Genomic DNA, 20,712 nt, shown 5'->3' with positions numbered 1-20,712 from the left:
TTAAAAATCTAATTTGTCTCATATAAAGATTGCCACCCTAGTTTTTTGTTTTGTTTTGTTTTTGATGTCCATTGGCATGGTAAATGGTTTCCCACCCCCTCACTTTCAGTCTGGAGGTGTCCTTGGGTCTAAAATCATTCTCTTACAGACAGCATATCAATGGGTCTTGCTTTTTTATCCATTCTGATACCCTGTATCTTTTTATTGGGGCATTTAGCCCATTTACATTCAGAGTAACTATTGAAAGATATGAAGTTAGTGTCATTGATTTACCTATAAAGTCACTGTTTCTGTATTTTGTCTCTGTTCTTATTTGGTCTGTTACTTTTGAACTCTCTCTTTGCTTAAAGGATCCCCTTTAATATATTTTCCAGAGCTGGTTTAGTGATCACAAATTTTTTTGATTTCTGTTTGTCCTGGAAGGTTTTTATCTCTCCTATTTTGAATTACATCCTTGCAGGATAAAGTATTCTTGGCTACATATTTTTCTTATTTAGCACCCTGAATACATCATGCCAGCCCTTTTTGGCCTGCCAGGTCTCTGTGGATAAGTCTTCTACCAATCTAGTGTTTCTATCCTTGTAGGTTACAGACCTCTTGTCCTGAGCTGTTTTCAGGATTTTCTCTTTGTCTCTAAGGTCACTATTATATGTCAGTGTGTTAACCTATCTTTATTTATTTTGAGGGGGGGTTCTCTATGCCTCCTGGACTTGAATGCCTGTTTCCTTTCCCAGATTAGCGAGGTTCCCAGCTAGAATTTGCTGCCTCTTATGATTTAGAGGCAGCCTCCCTCTCTCTCCTCTTATTCTGTGATCCCAATTAGTCTAATATTACTTTGCTTTATAGAATCACTTATCTCTTGAAATTTTTGTCCCCTTGTGATCCAATAATTGTTTATCTCTCTTTTTCTCAGCTTCTTTATTCTCCATCATTTGGTCTTCTATATCATTAATTCTCTGTCTGCATCATGTATCCCAGCAGTTAGAACCTCCATTTTTTTTAATTGCATCTCACTAATAGCCTTTATTTTCCCTTGATTTGATTTTAGTTTTTTTATTTCTCCAGAAAGGAAATCTCTAGTGTCTTCTATTTTTTTTTTCAAGCCCAGCTGATATCTTTATAATCATTATTCTGAACTCTAGTTCTGACATCTTACTTATATCCATACTGATTATGTCCCTGGAAGTTAATAATGCTTTTTGTCCTCTTTTTTGAGGTGATTTTTTCCATCTTGTCATTGTATTCAGAGAAGAAAAGATGAACAAGAGAAAGAAATACTAAAGTGTCAACAATGACCCCAGAACAATATACACAAAACAAATCAGAAGAGGTCCAAAACTGGAAAAAAAAAACTGAAGAAAAAGAGAGAGAATATAATCAGACAGGTGAGTAGAACAGATCAATACACTATATCCTGGGTATATTTTGGTCTGCTTGTTAGAAGAAACTACACCCAAAAATTGAAAAGAAAGAAAAGCTTTACACACACACACACACACACACACACACATATATATATGTATTTACATTGAAAGGATAGAATGTAACTGTGAAGACGAAAATTTAAAGAGACTTTAATAAAGAAAGAAAAAAGAAGAATAAAAAAAGAGAGAGAGAATGTAATGATACAGGTGAAGAGAGCAGAGCAATGCACTAGATTCTGTATGTATTTTGGTCTGTTTGTTAGAGGAAACTGAATCCCAAAATTGTAAAGAAAGGAAAACTTACATATATTCAAAAAATAAATTAAATACAATGAAAGGATACAATGTAAGTGCAAAAATGAAAATTAAAAAAAAAAGATTTTTAAAAAAGAGTTGATAAAATAAGAAACTGGTTGAAAAAAGAAAGAGAAAAAAATTAAAATTGAAAAACTAAAGAACCATGGAGAAAAAAACCCCCACGAATTCTATGTACTATCTTCCCCTAGCCCTGAAGTTGTTCAGTTCTGTGTGACCTGGTGAATTTGGTCTTGGCCAGATGATCTTGCTGATCTTCTGGGGGAGGGGACTGTTGCTCTGATTCTCCTGTGTCTTTGCCCCAGGGGGAACTACAATGCCCCTGCCAGAGGCCAGGTTAATTAATCTGCTCTTGGGATTGCTCTCTGTAGGTTTTGTTCCCTGAAGGCTTTCCTCACAGCTTTAGAGGATGAGAAGGAAAAATGGTGGCCTCCCAATCTCTAGCCCCAGAGCTGAGTGCTCAGGGCCCCACTCCTCAATGCACCCTCAGGGAAAAGTGTCCATCACACCTGTCTCCCTGGTCTCCATCTGCACTCCGTGCCCACCCAGCCTGTGACCAAGCATTTGTATATCAGGCAAGCAACCCCATTTAGAGTCCCCAAAGCCACTCCTCAAGGGGAGGAAGGGGAGTTTCCCCAGTTCTTCTGCTTGCTGGGCCCCTGCTCAGAGAGTGGTCGTATATGGCAACCCTGAGCTGGGAGCCCACTCCTGAGCTCACTGATTTTAGTTGGCTTTCCGGCTCTGATGCCTGGGAGCTCTGCCACACTCAGGTACCCTGGAGGATCCTGAGACCACCCTGTCCCACCTAGGATTCTACCCTACTTCACTACCAGAGCACCTTTCAGACAGGGACAGCCTCACCAGATCAGACTTCTACAAGGTCTGATTTTGCACTCCACTGCTATATCACTTTCCGGTGCCGGCTTGCAGAGCCTCCCTCCCCCCACCCTTTATCTTCCCATATATCACCTGGGATTCATTTCTCTGCACCTCCTACCTTGCAGAAAGAGGTCACTTTTCTATTTGTAGAAGTGCAGCTATCCTTTTCTTAGGTCTGCAGTTGAGTTTGCAGGTGTCTAGAATGATTTGATAGCTGTCTAGCTGAATTCCTGGGACCAGACTAAACTCGGGTCCCCTACTCCTTCAACATCTTGAACCGACCCCTATCTTAATGAAAATAAAGAGTGTAACTTTGAAAAAACAAATAGACCTCCATTTACAAGACAACTCTTTTACTTCCTTTCTACTGTTTTGATTATCACTTGCAAGATTTATGTTATTCTCGTTTTGTTTAAATTTGGAAACTGGAATGTTGAGGAGCAGCTGATAAAGCACGTATTCCAGATTTTAAAGTTTTAGCTTAGTATCAACTCTTCAGGACAAGAAAGAGCTAGCAAATTTTCATTTTTTGTGAAAATATGGCAATAAAAATGCATTTGTAGTTACAAAACAGGTCAAGGTCGTTTGCGGTGCTCATTAGTTCTGCCACTCCCGTGAAAAAGGCTAAAAGCACTGTCTACATTTTGCAAATGAAAAAAGAAGTTAACAGGTTTCATCTTGCCTTGGGTATAATAGCAAAGCCTGTGGTAGAGCCAGAAATAGAACCTGAATGCATTCATGTTCCTTTTTTGATACAGAACAGGACTCAGCTCAAGCAGCCTCATTAAAATTGTGCTGCAGAAGAAGCGGGTCTACCTCTTCACTCAATTTTCCTTAATAGAATTAAATGGCTCATTTAGGCTGTGCTTTCAACTGGATACCTTATGCTTATTCATTTAACCGACCCACCAAATATCATTTATACAGTAATTTCATAGACTACATTGGATACTAAGCATAATAGGAGGCATGTAATCATTTTAAAGAATTCTTTTAAGAAAAAGCAATATTTAAAATCCAATACAGTCAACCAGTAGAGGACAGCAAGCACTTGCTTAGGGTCAGCTGGTCAACATGGGCCTTCGAATATGGCTGCCTTAATAGGATTCTGGATTTCAAAGGGTTCTAAATTAAATACTGCAATCACTGTGAAGGAAAAGCACCCTCAAAGTTGCAGAAATTGAGAATTCCGTGCTGCCATCCTGTGTCCACCATCTGGCCACTGCAGCTATGACTTCTGTTTCCTTCCCTAAATTTGTACAAGTGTTGGGATGGAACTTGAGCCAGTACTGCTACAGTGTTGCAATGTGCTTAGAAACCCTAATATGTCCACCAGCCAGCCATACGCCTGGACTGGGAGTAGAATAGTTCTCACAAAACGTTAGCAATATGTGGATCCTCAGGGGCAAAATGAGGAATTTCATCATGCCTACTGGACCCAGTGGGTAGCTGAAAGGATTAAATGAGAGCATCTCCATAGAGCAATGTAAGCACAGAACAGGTAGTAACTGCTCAATAAAGGCGAACACTTTGTATCTTTAACACACTGGCCTGGCACATGCCAGCCTTGCAAACAGCAACATTTTATTGACATGCATTTATATAACATGTTATCAATAAGCATCACTTATGGGCATGTTTAACATGGTCTTCGAGGCCTGGCATGGTCTGGTAATGACCAGCATCTCCAGCCACAACCACTCCCCTCCCCTGTAGCCTACTCTATATCATGCCTTATCCTGTGTCTCTCTCCATGCCCCACCCATTGGTTTTTGTGCAAAAGTCACAGCAACCTTTCTGCATTTCCATGAAAGCACCGAGCTCCTTCCTAGAATACCCGCTATGTACATGCATTCCCCTCTCCATGGAACTATACCCCAGGGTTTTCTCCTTCTCCCCATAAACTCGTCTTCAGTTTTCTGCTTCAACAGAAAGCTGAGTCTTTGATCTCCATTGTAACTCTTCTTAAGCATTAATTTTGCATTTTTGATGTGATTCTTGTATTCATGTCTGTTTTACCCACTAGACTGAAGTTTCCACCAGGGCAAGGTCCATGTCTGGGGCTTTTTTCCCCCTCACATCTATATCCCTCCAGGTCTATCACAGTGTTTGGCATATGTTACTTTCTCGATACATAAAGGTTCTATAAACATATAAGGCTATGACTCCCAATGATTGAGCATTTTTCTTTCCGCTTTATTTCATAATCTCTGTTCTTCTCACCTCTGGTCTTAACTATAATTTGAAGATATACATATGTTATTAGGTTTAAATAGCTTGGGAAAAATAAAATGTAAATTTCAGCTTAAAAAGAGAGGGAATAAAAGAGATTTCAATGAAATAAACATAGCGAGAAATGGGGCAGTGAGCCAACCTTAGCAAGGAGCAGTATGACTAGTGGTTAAGCCATTACTGCAGGCCCATTCCCCGGGCTGGGAAGCTGAAGAGTTTGAAGACCCCTTTCCCATCCCCACCACAGTTAATCTTCTCCATAAGTTTCCTCTCACTAGTGACTTCTACTAGAATTGTGTGCCCCAGGGCAATGGGTCTTGTCCATCTTGGTTTCCTCTGCATTATCAAATGTGGACCAAAATAGGACCCTACCTGTGTGCAGGGTGCCAACCAAGCATCACTCCTTAAAAAGCCTTTCATCATATTTAGTCACTTCTGCAGTGAAATATATTTCCAAAAGAGCCCACTGCCACCAGTTATGATTTTTGTTTGTTTCTTAGAGGCAGAGGGGATGGCTATTCACAGGAATGACTTTTTGCTATCTTCAGTTTTTCAAGTTGTAATAAATACTGACGTTTTTCTCCTTAGCATAAGACATACTGGTTTACTGACGTCTTGATTTTTCTCCTCCACTAGAATGTCAGACTAAGGCCTTTGTTTCATCCACCCGAGGATTAGAAAGTTGCATGGCACATAGTAGGTACTCAAATGTGAATAGAAATGTGGCATGGGAAAGAACAGCTCGGGATTTTAGGAGGTGTAAGACCCAGAGCGGTGCCCCAGGTGCTGAGCGGGGGAGGTAACCGTGAAAGGCTCGCCAGTAGAGTCCCGAGGAAGGGACGTTGGCCTGAAAGAACCAGATCCAAGAGAGTCCTGAGGGACGCCATTATCCCGCTGGGTCCCTCAGGCTCGGAAAATGATGGCCTGCTCCACTGGACTCGTCTTCCCGCCAAAGCAAGAGCCAAAAGTCCCCGGCGCTGGGACCTTCGGGGCCAACGGACGGTCCCGCCCTCCCACCCCCTTCCGAAGGATTGGTTGCTCTCCCCGCCCCTGCCTTCCCAACGATTGGCTGCTCTCCCCACCGCCCCGCCCCGCCCCTGCCTTCCCAAGGACTGGCTGCTCGCCCCGCCCCCTGCTCCCGCCCCGCCCCCTTCCCGGGGATGGGCCACCCTCCCAAACCGCTTTGCAGCCCCGCGCTGCTGGCGGGGACTTGGCGGTGACGGTTGTCGCTAACCTTTTCGTCTCGCCTACCGGGGCGGTGAGTGTGGCTCAGCTCTCAGGTCCCCTGTGGCGGGGAGGGCGCCCGGCCTGCGGGCCCGGCTGGGGCTGCGCTCGCCCCGCGTCCCCTCGAGCTTTGCTCGCCCTGAGCTCCGCTGCTCCCGGCGGCCAGAACGCAGGGGTAGAGCAGTCTCCTCCGAGGCCCGGGGGACGGGCGGCCCAGCCGGTCCCGGGGCCACACGAGGCACAGGCGCCGCGCGGAGCCGCCCGCAGGCTTCCCCGCGCCCGGGCCGCCGCCCTAACAACCTCGCGCTTTGCTCCCCCAGGGCGCCTCTGCGGCCACCTCGTAGCGGGTTCGGGGCCGGCCCGCCTGCGCCAGCGGGAGCCCGGCCCGACCCGGGGACCAGAGAGTTTGTCACCGACGTGTGCGGGGCTGCGTGGGCTGAGCTCTACGCGCAGGTAGGTCCGCGTCCTGGAGAGAAATGCGAGGACCCAGGCCCGGAGCACGTGGCCGGTGGCGACCAGGGTACCGTCGTGTTCGGTTCAGTGGACCCCAGATTGTCTGGCCCTTGGGATAGGGGGAATGCGCCTTCCCGGGCTTTCCCCCGCACAGCAGCTGCTTCCGGTGGGTTTTCGGACTCTTCAAGAAAGCGCTGAGATCCAGGGGATAGATGAGAGGAGTGCAGGGATCCTAGAGAACCCTATAGAAAACCCATCGGCCCGGGGCGCCTGGGTGGCTCAGTGGGTTAAAGCCTCTGCCTTCCGCTCAGGTCATGATCTCAGGGTCCTGGGATCGAGCCCCACATCGGGCCCTCTGCTCAGCGGGGAGCCTGCTTCCCCTTCTCTCTCTAGCTGCCTCTCTGCCTACTTGTGATCTCTCTCTCTCTTTCAAATAAATAAATAAAATCTTTAAAAGAAAGAAAACCCACCGGCTCTTCCCTGTGCTCTTCTAAGGCTGACGCAGTGCCTTAAGAGGCTAACACGGAAGGGTAAAGTAAGTCTCCATAAAACCCAGGGAAGAGATTGTAGAACTCCTCTTTGGATCCTGTCTGGAGTCACAGCTGAACCAGAGGGAAATTTTCTTTCGATTCAAGCACCCTGGTGATATTTTAACAGGGCTCTGAGCACAAGTGATGAAATCAAACTTAACCTTAGCATTGATGGTACATTCAGTGGAAGTGTTGGCATTTATCACTGAAGGCAGGAACAACCTACTAGAATGACATAAAAACTATAAATTGAGAACGTCGGAAAGCCCTGGGTGACAAAGGTCATAAAGCCTCTGGAGACAGACTTCACCTGGTAGAAACACCAGATCCAGAATACTGAAAACTGACCCATTTTGAAATGGTTTTTTGGTCACTCCATGCCTGCTGACATGTATAAACCTTCCATTCCTGGATTGGGTGAGCATATGGGGCCTTGAGTGAACAACTGTGTATGTAGACTAGTTATATATAAGAACTGTTGGAGCATATCATCAACAGGTGAAAAAAAACACGGTCTTCACTTACTAACAAGCCTCACCATACCTTTCATTTTTTTTTTTTAAGATTTTTATTTATTTATTTGACAGAGAGAGATCACAAGTAGACAGAGAGGCAGGCAGAAAGAGGGAGGGAAGCAGGCTCCCCGCCGAGCAGAGAGCCTGATGCGGGACTCGATCCCAGGACCCTGAGATCATGACCTGAGCCAAAGGCAGCGGCTTAACCCACTGAGCCACCCAGGCGCCCCCATTTTTTTTTTTTTTAAAGATTTTATTTGACACAGAGAGAGAGATCACAAGTAGGCGGAGAGGCAGGCAGAGAGAGAGAGAGAGGAGGAAGCAGGCTCCCCACTGAGTAGAAAGCCCGATGCAGGGCTCGATCCCAGGACCCTGGGATCACCACCTGAGCAGAGGCTTTAACCCACTGAGCCACCCAGGCACCCCTCGCCATACCTTTCTACCAGGAGATGGAGTGTACACCAAAGTTTTTAGAAGAAAATTTGTATTATCAGCTCACTGGGACAGACTTTAGGAAATGCTGTTAACCATCTACGCTGTCATCAAAATTAAAATCTTCTAGGATTCCCATGAGACACACCCAAGCTAGTTCCAGATCATCACGCTGGTAACATTTAGAAGGCTGTCCCTATGAATGACCTCAAATTGAGGACTTCCAGAGCCTACTCAGACTCCAGAAGCAGATGACACCATGAAATAAGCAGCTTTGTCCAATCTTGAATCAAGAATGTTCTCTTCATTTATCTTCCCTTGAAGCCTTTCTCCCTGACCTGGAAAATTCTCTGACCTAGAGATCTTTTAGAAAAACAAAAACAAAAAGCCCTGCCTCTTTTATTTACAGAAAGATTGGCTGGAGGTTGCTTGTCTTAAACTATTCTCCCTCTGTCCCTCCACTATGGGCTCCCTTTCAAACAGAGTCTTGCTTCAGCTAACCCTTGGTGCTTTTTCAATAATTCTAGCACAGCCCCATTACCCACTCCCACCACTCTTCCAAACCCCGACACCTTAGCTAATTTATCTAATTGCCGGTTTTGTCAACATCTATATAATGCACAAGAACTGAACTAGTTTTTGTTCCTGCCCACGCAAGTACCTGGTGGAACCATTCTCTATAGTGGATGTATAAAAGGGAACCATATCCACAAACAAGAGGACAAAATGACTCTACTTGGCATTAAGAAACTTCTACAGAGGCTCAAGGTCTATCATTTACTCAGATGAAGCTTTTGGAGGGAAATTTTCCTCTTTGTATTGAAAATAAAAATCGCACTGGACCCTTCCTAGGTAACATACCAAAACAGTACTGTAATTAGACACTCTGGTTTGATTCCACAGATGGCACCTTCAGACCTTCTACAGATGTTGTAAATGAGTCCAGGACTGATTATTATGATGCAAATGTTTGCCTGGCCACTGGACAATATTCCTAGGTTGCAGGCCACACAAGTGAGACGTGGAATAGCTTGGCTTTTCCCTTGGTTGCTCTGCCCAATACCCAAGACTATATATGGGTGGCCCAAAATTCTGGAATGACCTGGTTAGGTAAAGACATCCATCTCTACAACTGCCAAATCAAACCAAAGGTCTTCTATACTAGATATTTGCAATCTGTTTTGCTCCTACAGGCTGACAGAGGCACATGTAAGTGGACATGTGCACATGCCAACATAAGTAATGACAGAGGCCATGCTGGGCACCACATGCCAGCCTGGTGGGTCACATGTTCACTCTGACCTTGTCCATGGACAACAACCCTGGTGTTGTTATCTTAGGTGGTAATGAGGTATATAAGGAATTCCCACCTAAATGGTCAGGCCATGTGGACTTGGCCACCTGGCGCCTGCCGTCACCCAGTACCCTATTTTAAGTCCTAGCCAAATCACACACACAGTCTCCTTAATAAAGCAGCACCATGTAGATCACCCAACCAGACCTCATAGACAGTCCACCCATTTTTCACAACACCAATTCAATAAGGACCCTTTCTCCAAGTTTGGGAACTTCCCATCTAGAAGAAACAATCCTAAACATTTCCAAAGTCACAGAACAAGAACTCACTACCATGGTGTAGCCCTTGGAAGCGCATCCATCAGCAGCTAGCAGTTTGCTCTCTGCACTCCAGAATCACCATCTGGATGTACCGGCTGCTCTACAAGAAGCACGTACGATCACTGGCAAACAATGCTGCCCCCAGGTAAGCATAACTCAGAAGAAGTCCCGTTTCATCTGAACCGTGTGAAGGAACATGTCAACAGTCTACATCCAACAAGCAAATTATTATTTAATTGGACTGCTCTATTCTCAGGCGTGAGAAACTGGTTCAGTGGCCCTTGGGGCCATGTGTTTGGATTTGTGCTTTGCTTTTTTATCCTTGCCCTGATCTGTGTTTTTGCTCACGGATCTCTTACTTTCCAAGTTCCAGCCTAAGCCTCCTCTTCACGGCAGTCCACTGGGCTGCTTGCTCGTGAAACTTCATGTCAGGTTTCAAACAAGGAATTCGGGGGGCTAGTCCCACCAGGAGGGCATAAAGACCACTTTAAACCGAGAACATCTGAATAAACAGCAGCTGCGGAAAGAGGCCTACTTTAAACTTCTCTTTGATGAGTAAAGCAGGCCTTCCTGAGAATTCAGCTGTCTTAAGCCCCTCTCTGGGGGAGCCTTTTGTAAAGGAGGAGCCTGACTTGGTATCAGGACACCTGAAGAACTGTGTAAATAAGTCCTATCTGCTCCTTCCCTACTTTCCAACTGAAGCATTACTGATACCCTGTCCACTATCCCTTTAAGCTGGTAGATAAAACCTTATCCCTGACTGCTCTGACAGCTGCCCTGGATGGCCTACTCCCACATCACATATAATAAACTTTCCTCTTATTATTCTGTACACTCACAGGCCCCTAGCCACTTGGATCTAAAATCTGGTATGTTTAAGAACCGAAGACTTTATTTCCCTGCAGGAAAAAGCTATAAACCATTGACGCTGGAAGGGTTTGGAGTGCTCTCCTGATCTGTGTGCATTTAATCTCCAGTCTCACAGGGAAGTGTATCTGGTGTGAGGGGTAGCCTTCTGGTCTCCCATGGGCAGTGGCAGGGAGGAGGATTGTAGGGACAAGGCAGCATTTCATTATATTGAACACATCATCTACCCCAGCCCATGGTGAAGTCCTTCCATTTTTCTGTTGAATCCTCCCCCATTGGGCAGGTGAATAAACTCAAAGGGTATCATTACCAAAAATAAGAGCAAGATGCAGAACAGGGTGTCTGGTGTGCTGCCTTTCATAAAGCAGTGGAAATAACAAATGTTATAGCGGAAACTACACATATGTCTCCATATGTGTAGTTTCTCAGTTTTGCAAGTAGACCGCTCAGGAAGGATAGATGAGCCAGAAGCTAATGGAAGTGATTATATTAAGGGGTACGGGCAGTGAGAGTCCCACCTCTTCTTTAAAAGTTGAATATAAACAACCTGATGAACATTTTCACAAACTGACAACCTAGAGAAAATTGTTCTTTGAAGTCATGCAAAAATAATGCAAAAATAATCCAGTAATTTTGGGTACATCCTTAGAGGTAGGATTATTGTTCATAGTAATGTCAAAAGATTGAAGGAACAGACTAGTCCAGTGGTACAGAGCATAATAAAACCTGGGTGGTTTTATTATGTGCAGAATATAACCCATATTATGGGCAGAAGTCCTAATCACTTACTTTCCTGTGTATGTTAAACAAAATGCAGCTGAACTCTTGGCATTGAAACCGGAGACGCCATTAAAGTAAGCACACAGCTTTCGGTTTCGAGCATGGTGTGTGGATCGTATGGTAGATAACGCATGTAGGATGCTATATTAGAGGGGCAGAAGGGCAAAGCCTGAGGGAAAGCGTTAGGAGAAGAAATCCAGATTCACAATCACGTCTGTTTTCTTCCATAAAATGGAGATAAACAGGAAAGGGTGGGTTGAGCCAATACTGCTTACCCCTCTTTTTTGGCTATAAAAATGAGTCTTGTTTATTTCATTTTAGGAGAAGGTTGATGGCCACAGACCCTTGGATTCAGTGCTCCTGGTCACTGCTAAGGAGGTTTAAGACAAAACTAGATTATCTGTTGTGTGCCTGTTGTCTGTTCCCTGCTAGACTGTAAGCTCTACAAAGACAGGTGTGTTTGTTGAATCACAGTGAAGAGGGTTGTGGTAAAGATGAATGAATGCAGGTCAAGCCCTCACAGTTGACCATGGGCATTGCTTAGCTCCATGTAAGTCAGGGTGCACGTGTAGCTAATGTGAACCTCTGGAAGATTTGAACTTTTGCATTAACTCATGTCAGATTTAAATTTGAAAGCGTTTGAATAAAGATGATTATTAGATTTGGGAGTTCTTGTCCTGGCTTGCTTTGTTTCCCTTCAAGTATTCAGGTATATCAGAAACCTCACAAATACTATGCACATGTATTTATTGAGCCCATTAATTCCACAGTGTTGAGTAGGAATAAAGTTATGAGGAAAACTGAAATAAGAGTGCAGTTGTTGGGAGTCTTAGGAGATGTCTGTTGGGCAGATGAAGTCTTATCAAATAGCATGAGTGGTTTTGAAATATGTTAAACCCTACAATATTGAGTTAAAGGATAAGAAGGTTTTCTGTTTCCATATGTAAAGTTTGTAGAGGATGGAAAATCCTGGAAAAATAGTTTCAAGTTACTAATGATGGACACAAAGACATTTTTTATATTTGAAACTTATAGGAAAAATATCTGTCATTATTCAATAGAACACAATACCTTGGTTGGGAAAGGAGTTTATTATTTATTAGCTAGCTCAAGTTTTAGCAATTTGCTGGATTATTTATCAACATTTACTGAGACTCAATGAAGGATACTGCAAATCAAGGGCCATTGTAATCCTTTTAGGATTAAGAGTAATCCTTTGAATGATTGTTAACAACAGTGAGTGATTTGAACATTTTAACCTACAAATAGGATTAGGATGGCTCTACAAAAAACATTGTTTTTAAGTGTTTTGTTTGCAAATTGTACCATTTTAGAAGTTTTGTTATAATGAATGGAAAACATCCAAGTTGAAGTATTATGGAAATGTCCTGTTTCTCGTTAAAGTTTAACTCACAAAATTGTAGCGTTCAGTAGTAGATCTTTCCTCTGTTGCAATTATTACCTGGTCTTTCAATGGTGATTTTCTATTTCTACATGTATTACTTTAAATTCTACTGTATGGCAGATTTATTTCAGTCATTTTGATCAGTATGGACTCAGGGATATCCACATTATTCTTTGGCTGTAATGCAATACCATCATTTCTCCTAGTGCTCAAATTGTCCCAACTTTGGCCCCTGAGTGCTCTTCAAAGTAGGTTCCTATATCCTTTTGACATACGCCCATCCTGTGTTTTCAGTTAAACACTTCCGTTCTGGAACATTACGATGCTCTAGCCTCATCTTATGTGTTTCCTGCACAGCCTTAGAACCAGTCATTTTCTAAGAAACCATGGTTCCTTTTGCTGATAATGTTATTTAGAGACCAAAATCAGGGCACAAAATGTGCTCATTGCCACGGCTACTAGGATATGTGTACGTGAACCCATGTATATACCAGTACCTGTATTTCTGTGTCTAGACATGGTAAAATAAATTAGTTCATACTGATTTCCCCAACACATTTATGATGTGGAGAACAAAGGCAAAAGAAATATAGAAAAAAATTAAACATCCTTAAAATTTACAACCCATTGATCAGCACTTGGGATAGGCAGAGTGACCTTCTCCAAGGAGCTTAGCTGTTCAATATTAATACTTTGCTAGAGGTAAAAGGTAAACTTAGTTTGACATTAGCCTGACCCCCAAGATCCTGTAAAAAAATCCCTTTAGAAACTTCTTTGTCTCTACCCTCCAGGATATTTTAGCAAACATTTTCCAAGCATATGGCCCACTGATATACATCTGAAGAGTCTCATGACTAAGGTTTTACTGGACAGTAATAAATGATATTTTCCTAACAACAGCTAGTCTGTCAAGGTCCTGGAAACCTTGCTTCCAAATTCATTAGAGACCCTACACCATCCCTAGGCCCCTTCCATCTTGAAAGTATATAATCAGCCACTCCTCACAACCCCATCCAGCACTTTCTGTCCAGAGATCCTGTCCCTGTGCTGTAATAAAACCACCTTTTTGTGCCAAAGATGCCTCAAGAATCTTTCCTGACCATTCGTTCCTAAATCCCAACTTTTCATATCAACCTATATATTTTTTCCTGAAACAATAAACTATTTTATCATATACGTATAGGTATATATAAACCATAAATGTATAGGTATATAGATACCTCTTTAAAAGTTGATCCATCACTGGATCTAGATAATCTAAGTACAAAATGGAAGTGATCAAGAAAACCACTTACATTACTTAAAGGAAATAAAGTCAGTTCCTCACTCAATTCTAATGTTATGTAGATGGACTATGGGGAAACAAATACTTTCTATTCTGATCATTACATTGCGACTTTATAGAAGATAGAGTATTTAAATGTAGCCATCAAACCAGAAGTCAGTACTCCTGCAAAGAAATACTTCAGGGGGAACAGTTGCATTATTACTTTGCAACAATTTTGTAGACTGTGATTTTCAAACCTAGAGATCTGCAAAAATCAAAGATTAAGAGGATGCCCACTCAACATTAAAAAAAAAAAATACATACTATATAGTAATAACAACTGTAGGTAAACGTGTAATAAAAGTAATTGTTAAGGAAAGTATGGATGATTTTCTCAGTCAACAAATCTTAGCTTATGATAAAATTCAATATTGCTCACATTCTTTTCTCTTACCTTCTTTCCCTCCATTACAAACTCATCTGGTCAAGTGCCAGCTCTGCTGACCCTCACCCCTTACCTTACCACTCCCCCTCCCCGACCTCCCTACCCCACTCCACCCCATGCTGCCCCAAACCATCCACCTACTCCTGGCTCACACCTGCACCAGAGCATTGCTAGAATCTAATGCCTAAATGAGTTGCCAGGTCTCACTAAGTTCACAATCACAAATCCAAAAGTAACACTGCCTAGCAATTCTATAGTTTCTACTTTCCTGAACACCTGTATCTTACTTTCTCTTCTCCTCTTTCCTCAGAATAATCTTATACTCTCTTCCCAAATAAATACATATTCCCATTTGATGACTTTGCCTCATCCTTCATGGAGAAGTGGAAGAAATTAGACCAATGGGCTATCATCTCACCAACCTACCCTTATAGTTACCAACACTTTGCCTTCCCTCTCTTCCAATGAAGCACCCTTGAACCTGTCACTGTCTGAGCTTCACTATCTTCTCTCAACTCTCTCCATTGACACTTCTATCCACCAATGAGATTAGTCACATCAAGGACACTGATGTCCTCCATCTTGCCAAATCAGTGGTCCTACTAAGCTCTTAACAGACCTCCCAGTGCCATTCTTAACAGTTGGCCACTTTTTCTTTTCAAATACTCCCCGAGTCACCCTATGATGGTCAATTTTTGTGTCAATTTGACTGGGCCATGGGGTCACCAGATATTTGGTCAAACATTATTCTGGATGTTTCTGTGAGCATGTTTTGGAGAAGATTACCATTTAAACCAGTGGACTGTGTAAAGTAAATTTTTCTCCCTGAGGTCAGTAGGCCTGAATAGAACAAAAGGCCTGCCTCTTCCATGAGCAAGAATTTCTCCTGCTTGACTGCCCTCAAATTGGGACATCAACTTTTTTCTTACCTTCAGACTTGAACTAAAATACCAGATTTTCCTGGACCTTAAGCCTGCTGGCCTTCAGATGGGAACTCCACAATCAGCTCACCTGGTTCTTTTCAAGGCTTTGGACTTGGACTGAAGCTAAACCATCAGCTGTCCTTGATCTCCAATTTTTCAAATCACTCTGCAGATGCTGGGGCTTGCTGGGCTCTAATAATGTGAGCCAATTCCTGTAATAAATGTGTGTGTGTGTGTGTGTGTGTGTCCTATTGGTTCATTTCTCCATAGAACCCTAATCAAAACATATATTCTCCTGGTTTTCTCCTCCAATTAGGTACCCCTTGGCCAATCCTGCTGTGCTCCTTCTCTAAGTGTTAGCGTGTCCTGGGTGTGGTTCTAGGCCCTCTGTCCCTCTCTATCTACATAATAACCTCGACCAGTGTCCTCTGCCTGACACTGTGGCTTTAAATAGTGTCTACGTGCCAATGATTCCCACATCTGTATTTCATACCCTGATTTCTCCACTCAACTCTAAACTCATGTGTCCATACTTATTGTCATCTCTTGCTGGATTCTTCATAGGCATCGCTATATGGCCAAACTTAACCCCCAATTCCTTCCCCAAACATTGTTTCTTCTCCAGTTTTCTTTCTCTCCATGCACAATGACACTGTCCACCCCACTGCTCAAGCCAGAAGTCAGAGGGTCTTCAGCCACAAGCACACTGTGGAGATATTGTGAGTTCGGTTCCAGACCACTGCAATGAAGTGAATATTGCCATAAAATAAATCAAATGAATTGTTTGGTTTGCCAGTGCATATATAAGTTATGCTTATACTCTGCTGTGGTCTATTAACCAATTGTGTGATAAGCACTATGTCTAAAAAAGTGTACATGCCTTCATTTAAAAATACTTGTTTGCCAAAATATGCTAACCGTCATCTGAGCCCTCTTCAGTGAGTCATTGTTTCTTGGCCTTTTGGCCAAGATCAAGTGAGCTTTCAGTGAGTCATGATCACTGATCACAGATCACTGTAACAAATATAATAATAATGAAAATGTTGAAATATTGAGAGAATTGCCAAAATGTGACACAAAGACATGAGGTGAGCAAAGGCTGTTAGAAAGATGATGCTGACAGACGTGTTCCACACAGGACTGCCACAAACCTTCACTTGGTAAAAGACACAGTAAACCGTACAACACAATACTAGGAGGTATGCCTGGTTCCTTCCTCCTCCTTCCCCTTGCCATTCCCCTTGAATGATGCCATTCATCAGCCCATCGGCAAATTCTTTCAACTCTGTTGCCCTCATACAATCCCAATACCAGCCAGCATCACTCCAATTCCAGCCATGGAGTCCTCTACCCTGGATGGCTGCAACCCTCCCCACTCTCAGGGTCTAATCTTGACCCCCCATCCCAAAATTAATTCTTTGTGCTTTAGGCAAAGGAGACTCAAGAAATAAATAAACACTATCACATAATTCCCCTACTGCAAGTCTTCAAGAGCTTTGCCTCATAATTAGAATAAAATCCAAACTCTGCAAGTAGCCTGTAAACCCCAGTATGATCTGCTGCATTAATCCTCCAAGTTTGTTCTTGCCTTGGGATCTTTGCTCTAGAAGGCGGCAGAGGGCTGCCCATGCTGCCCACCCCTCCTCATGTTCACGTAGCTTGAGTTCTAGTCACTGAGGTCTCAGTTTACATAGTACCTCTGAGAGGCTTCCCTTATCTGAGCTCCCAGTCTGAAGAAGCCCGAGTGTCTCTCACTCCGAGGCTTTGCACTACCCAGCCCTTCCCTTTCCCTCCAGGATGAATGGAGGAGACCGCATGCTATAACTATTAAAGAATGCAGCATTAAAGAAAGAGTAGGAACTTTCAGGGTGCCTGAGTGGCTCTATGGGGTGGGCCTCTGCCTTCAGCTCAGGTCATGGTCTTGAGGTGCTGGGATTGAGCCCCGCATCAGGCTCTCTGCTCAGTGGAAAGCCTGCTTCTCACCTCCCCACTTCTGCCTGCCTCTCTGCCTGCTTGTGATCTCAATCTCTGTCAAATAAATAAATAAATTCTAAAAAAGAAAGAAGAAAGAAAAAAAGAAAGAAAGAAAGAAAGGAAAGAAAGAAAGAAAGAGTAGGAAATTTTGAATGAGAATTTAAAAATTATCTTTTTGGGGCACCTGGGTGCCTCTGTCGATTAAGCATCTGACACTTGATTTTGGCTCAGGTGGCAAGATCAAGTCTCCAGTCGAGCTGTGTCAGGATCCACACTCAATGGGGAGTCTGCTCGAGATTCTCCCCCTCCCTCTCTCTCTTCCTCTGCCCCTCACCCCCTGCTCATGGGCACAGGCACTCTGTCTCAAAAAAATTAAAAAAAATAAATAAAAATGATCCTTTTGTCCTTTTGTAATCCTGTTTGTTTTCTTCACCTAGTTAAATAATTTCTTGTTGTTTGCCTACTTACTCATCTATTCATTCAACAAACATTTGTTGAGTACAAACATTTGTTGAGTACTTACTACGCGCTAGCCATTGTTCTTGGTCCTGGACACACGACAGTGAATAAGACAGACATAAGGCTTCCATTCCATCAAGAGAAGAAAAACAAACAAACAAAAAAAAAAATCACACTTCGAAAAGGTAAAACTAAAAACAGAGTGATGTGATTGCGAGTAGCTGGCAGACTACCTTATAAGCTGTAGGGCAACTAAGTGAAGTCTCCGACGAGCTACTGTCTTGTAGTTTCATCAGCATCTTTCCAGACCTTTGCTGGGATTCAGTTTCATTACTGTAAGATGGGAATAATAATAATAAAATCTATCTCATTGGGTCTTTGTGAGATAGTATGAGTTTTACACATCAAGTGTCAGAAACTTGCCTGACATATTTTAGAAAAACATCTATAAATGTTAGTTTTTATTACTTTAAACTGGGGTCCCAGATAAGATTTCTTGGAAGAAGAAACATTTAAACTGAGGTCTAAAGGACAAGAAGGACCCAGCCTTGTAGAGAACACGGAAGCGTGTTCCAGGCCCAGGAAGCATCCGGTACAAAGGTTCGGGTGGGACGGTTCAGGCACTGAAGCTGCGTGGGAGTGATCCTGTGTCCTGGAAGCCAGACAAGGGAATGTGAATTTCATTTCAGTGCTTTGAAAAAGCAATGATCATTTAAAACAGAATCACTTGGCCTGTTTTGCAGAGAATGGAGTTTAGGGAAGGAAAGAGTGGAAGCAGAGAGACCAGCTGGACGAGGGGCTACGTCAGAGGGCAAGGTAAGAGATTCTGCCCTCAGGGCAGTAGAAGTGAGGGTAAAGAGAAGTGATGGGTTACTTTGTGTCCTACTTGATTTTTAAACCTCCTGTTCTGCTATGGTGCTTTCATTTTCCATTTTATAGATTTGTTTTCTTGTTGTTTTCTTGTTTTGTTTTGTTTTAGATCGAGAGAAAGAGTGTGTGGATAGAGGAGGGTCAGGGAGAGGGACAAAGCGGGAGAGAGAGAGAGAGAATCCCAAGCAGGCTCCACACCCAGCATAGAGCCTGATGTGGGGCTCGATCTTGGGAGCCTGAAGTTATGACCTGAGCTAAAAATCAAGAGTCAGATGCTTCACTGACTGAACCCCTAGGGGCCCCCATCTTGCAGATCTTTAAAGTTGCAATATATATTCAGATATTCTAGACCTTTTCTATTGAGTTCTTCAAAGCATGGAGAAAGTGACTTTTCTTTCACAGATGTGTTTCAAAAATTGTTCACTAATTAAGAATTCTCCATGAATTTAAGCTTTAAAAAAATTTCTTACCTATGGACTACTTACTTTTCATATTTTTAATTAATTATCAAAATATATTCATTCATTTTCTTTATCTTTTTGATTTTGAAAAGTCTTATACAGCCAAGTTTTCTGTTTCTTTTTTAAATTGGTGGTGTGTCTCTTTCTGGATTTGTATTCATTGAAGTAGAGTCCTATTATCCTACTACTATTCTGAAATTGCTCCATAATAGATTGTAAAATCTGACAACAGCCCTAGTCTCCTCTTTCAGGTTTTTTTTTTAATCTTCTAATCTATTTATTTTTCCATACAAATTTTTAAAAATAGTTTATATTATTGTTCTGTATGTATTTAGTTGGAATTGCAGGAGAAAAAAATGCATACCTTAAACACAGGTATGCAATTACAGATTAAATAGAGAACACAGACATAAAAATACTTAGCATCAAGTTTTAGAACTTACTTCTTACATACCAATGTTTATTTCTTTTCTGTCTCCCTCCATCCTTTCTGCCTGTAAACACACTCTATTTAAGAATATACTATAGCTCTCCATCTATGTGATTCCTTTTTCAAAAGACTGCCAGTAATAAAGTTAAAAGCTAGCACTGAAATGATACTTACTATGTAGAGGGACTGTCTGAAGCATTTTACATTTTTAACTCATGTAATTTTCCCAGCTCTATAAGATAAGCATATTATGATCCCAAGTTACAGTCAGAAGAACTAAAGCAGAGAGTTAAATAACTTCCTAGTTCCTACTAAGAGTGGAAGCCAGGATTAGCACCCTTCAGCCTTCTCTCTAGCCCAATCTCTGAAGCATCCCCCAATATGGTTTATTACTGTACAATTAAATATATACTACATCTTTTTTTTTTAAAGATTTTATTTATTTGACAGAGAGAGACATAGCTAGAGAGGGAATACAAGCAAGGGGAGTGGGAGAGGGAGAGGCAGGCTCCCCGCAGAGCAGGGAGCCCGATATGGGGCTCGATCCCAGGACCTGGGATCATGACCTGAGCTGAAGGCAGAGGCTTAACCCACTGAGCCACCCAGGCGCCCCCATCTTTTCTTGTTTTAAGTATGCTATATCTTTGTCACTTTTTAAAAATTAGATATCTTATTTTTCAGCTGGCTATGACTGCTTATACAAGGATCTTATTGACTTTTTCTATATTTATTGCCATTAGCCTATTTTTATATATCCAGGATATTTTTAAGGTAATTCCTGGATTTTCTAGGAATATCGCTTGCAACATCTGCAAATAATGGTGCTTTTCTCTTTTCATGTTTAATTACATTAACATGGAATTTCCAAAGCAATAGCAAATCATTGTGTCAGTGGGAATAAGTCTTTAGGCCTGAAGTTAAAGAGAATGTGTTTCATTATTGGATCAAATTGCTTAAAAGTGTTTTTTTTAACATATTTGAATATATTCATCTTGTTTCTGATGGAGCAAAGATTCCCTTAATAATAATAAGTAGAGCTAAGATTTCCCTCCCACTCAAACTTAAATTATAAAGTTCAATGCTTTCGCTTAGCACATCTTGAAAATATAAAAATGACTTTAATTCAGCTAAGTTGGATTTGAATGTAGAGGAAAACCCAAGTGTGATTTAGAGATTGTAGGGAAAGGAAAGGAGCTTTCGATGAAAACAC

At 42.3% G+C, this 20,712-nt stretch overlaps 1 protein-coding gene and 1 non-coding gene across 2 annotated transcripts in view; both read left to right on the top strand.

Annotated features, from left to right (window-relative positions):
• The first annotated feature begins 4,262 nt into the window (after window positions 1-4,262).
• LOC125094174 (translation initiation factor IF-2-like) overlaps window positions 4,263-20,712 on the top strand; it is a 30,598-nt gene continuing 14,148 nt past the window's right edge. The window contains exons 1-3 of the mRNA XM_047719858.1: window positions 4,263-4,289; window positions 6,114-6,527; window positions 18,485-18,557. Coding sequence (XP_047575814.1) covers window positions 4,263-4,289; window positions 6,114-6,527; window positions 18,485-18,557 — 514 coding nt within the window. The remainder of the gene's footprint in view (window positions 4,290-6,113; window positions 6,528-18,484; window positions 18,558-20,712) is intronic.
• On the top strand, window positions 7,010-7,131 carry LOC125094622 (small nucleolar RNA SNORA26). The gene has a single exon (XR_007125631.1). It is a non-coding gene; the product is annotated as a small nucleolar RNA SNORA26 (small nucleolar RNA).

This window comes from Lutra lutra, chromosome 2 (assembly GCF_902655055.1).
Source record: "Lutra lutra chromosome 2, mLutLut1.2, whole genome shotgun sequence".
NCBI classification, from domain to species: domain Eukaryota; kingdom Metazoa; phylum Chordata; class Mammalia; order Carnivora; family Mustelidae; genus Lutra; species Lutra lutra.
This window is presented reverse-complemented; position numbering and strand designations above follow the sequence as displayed.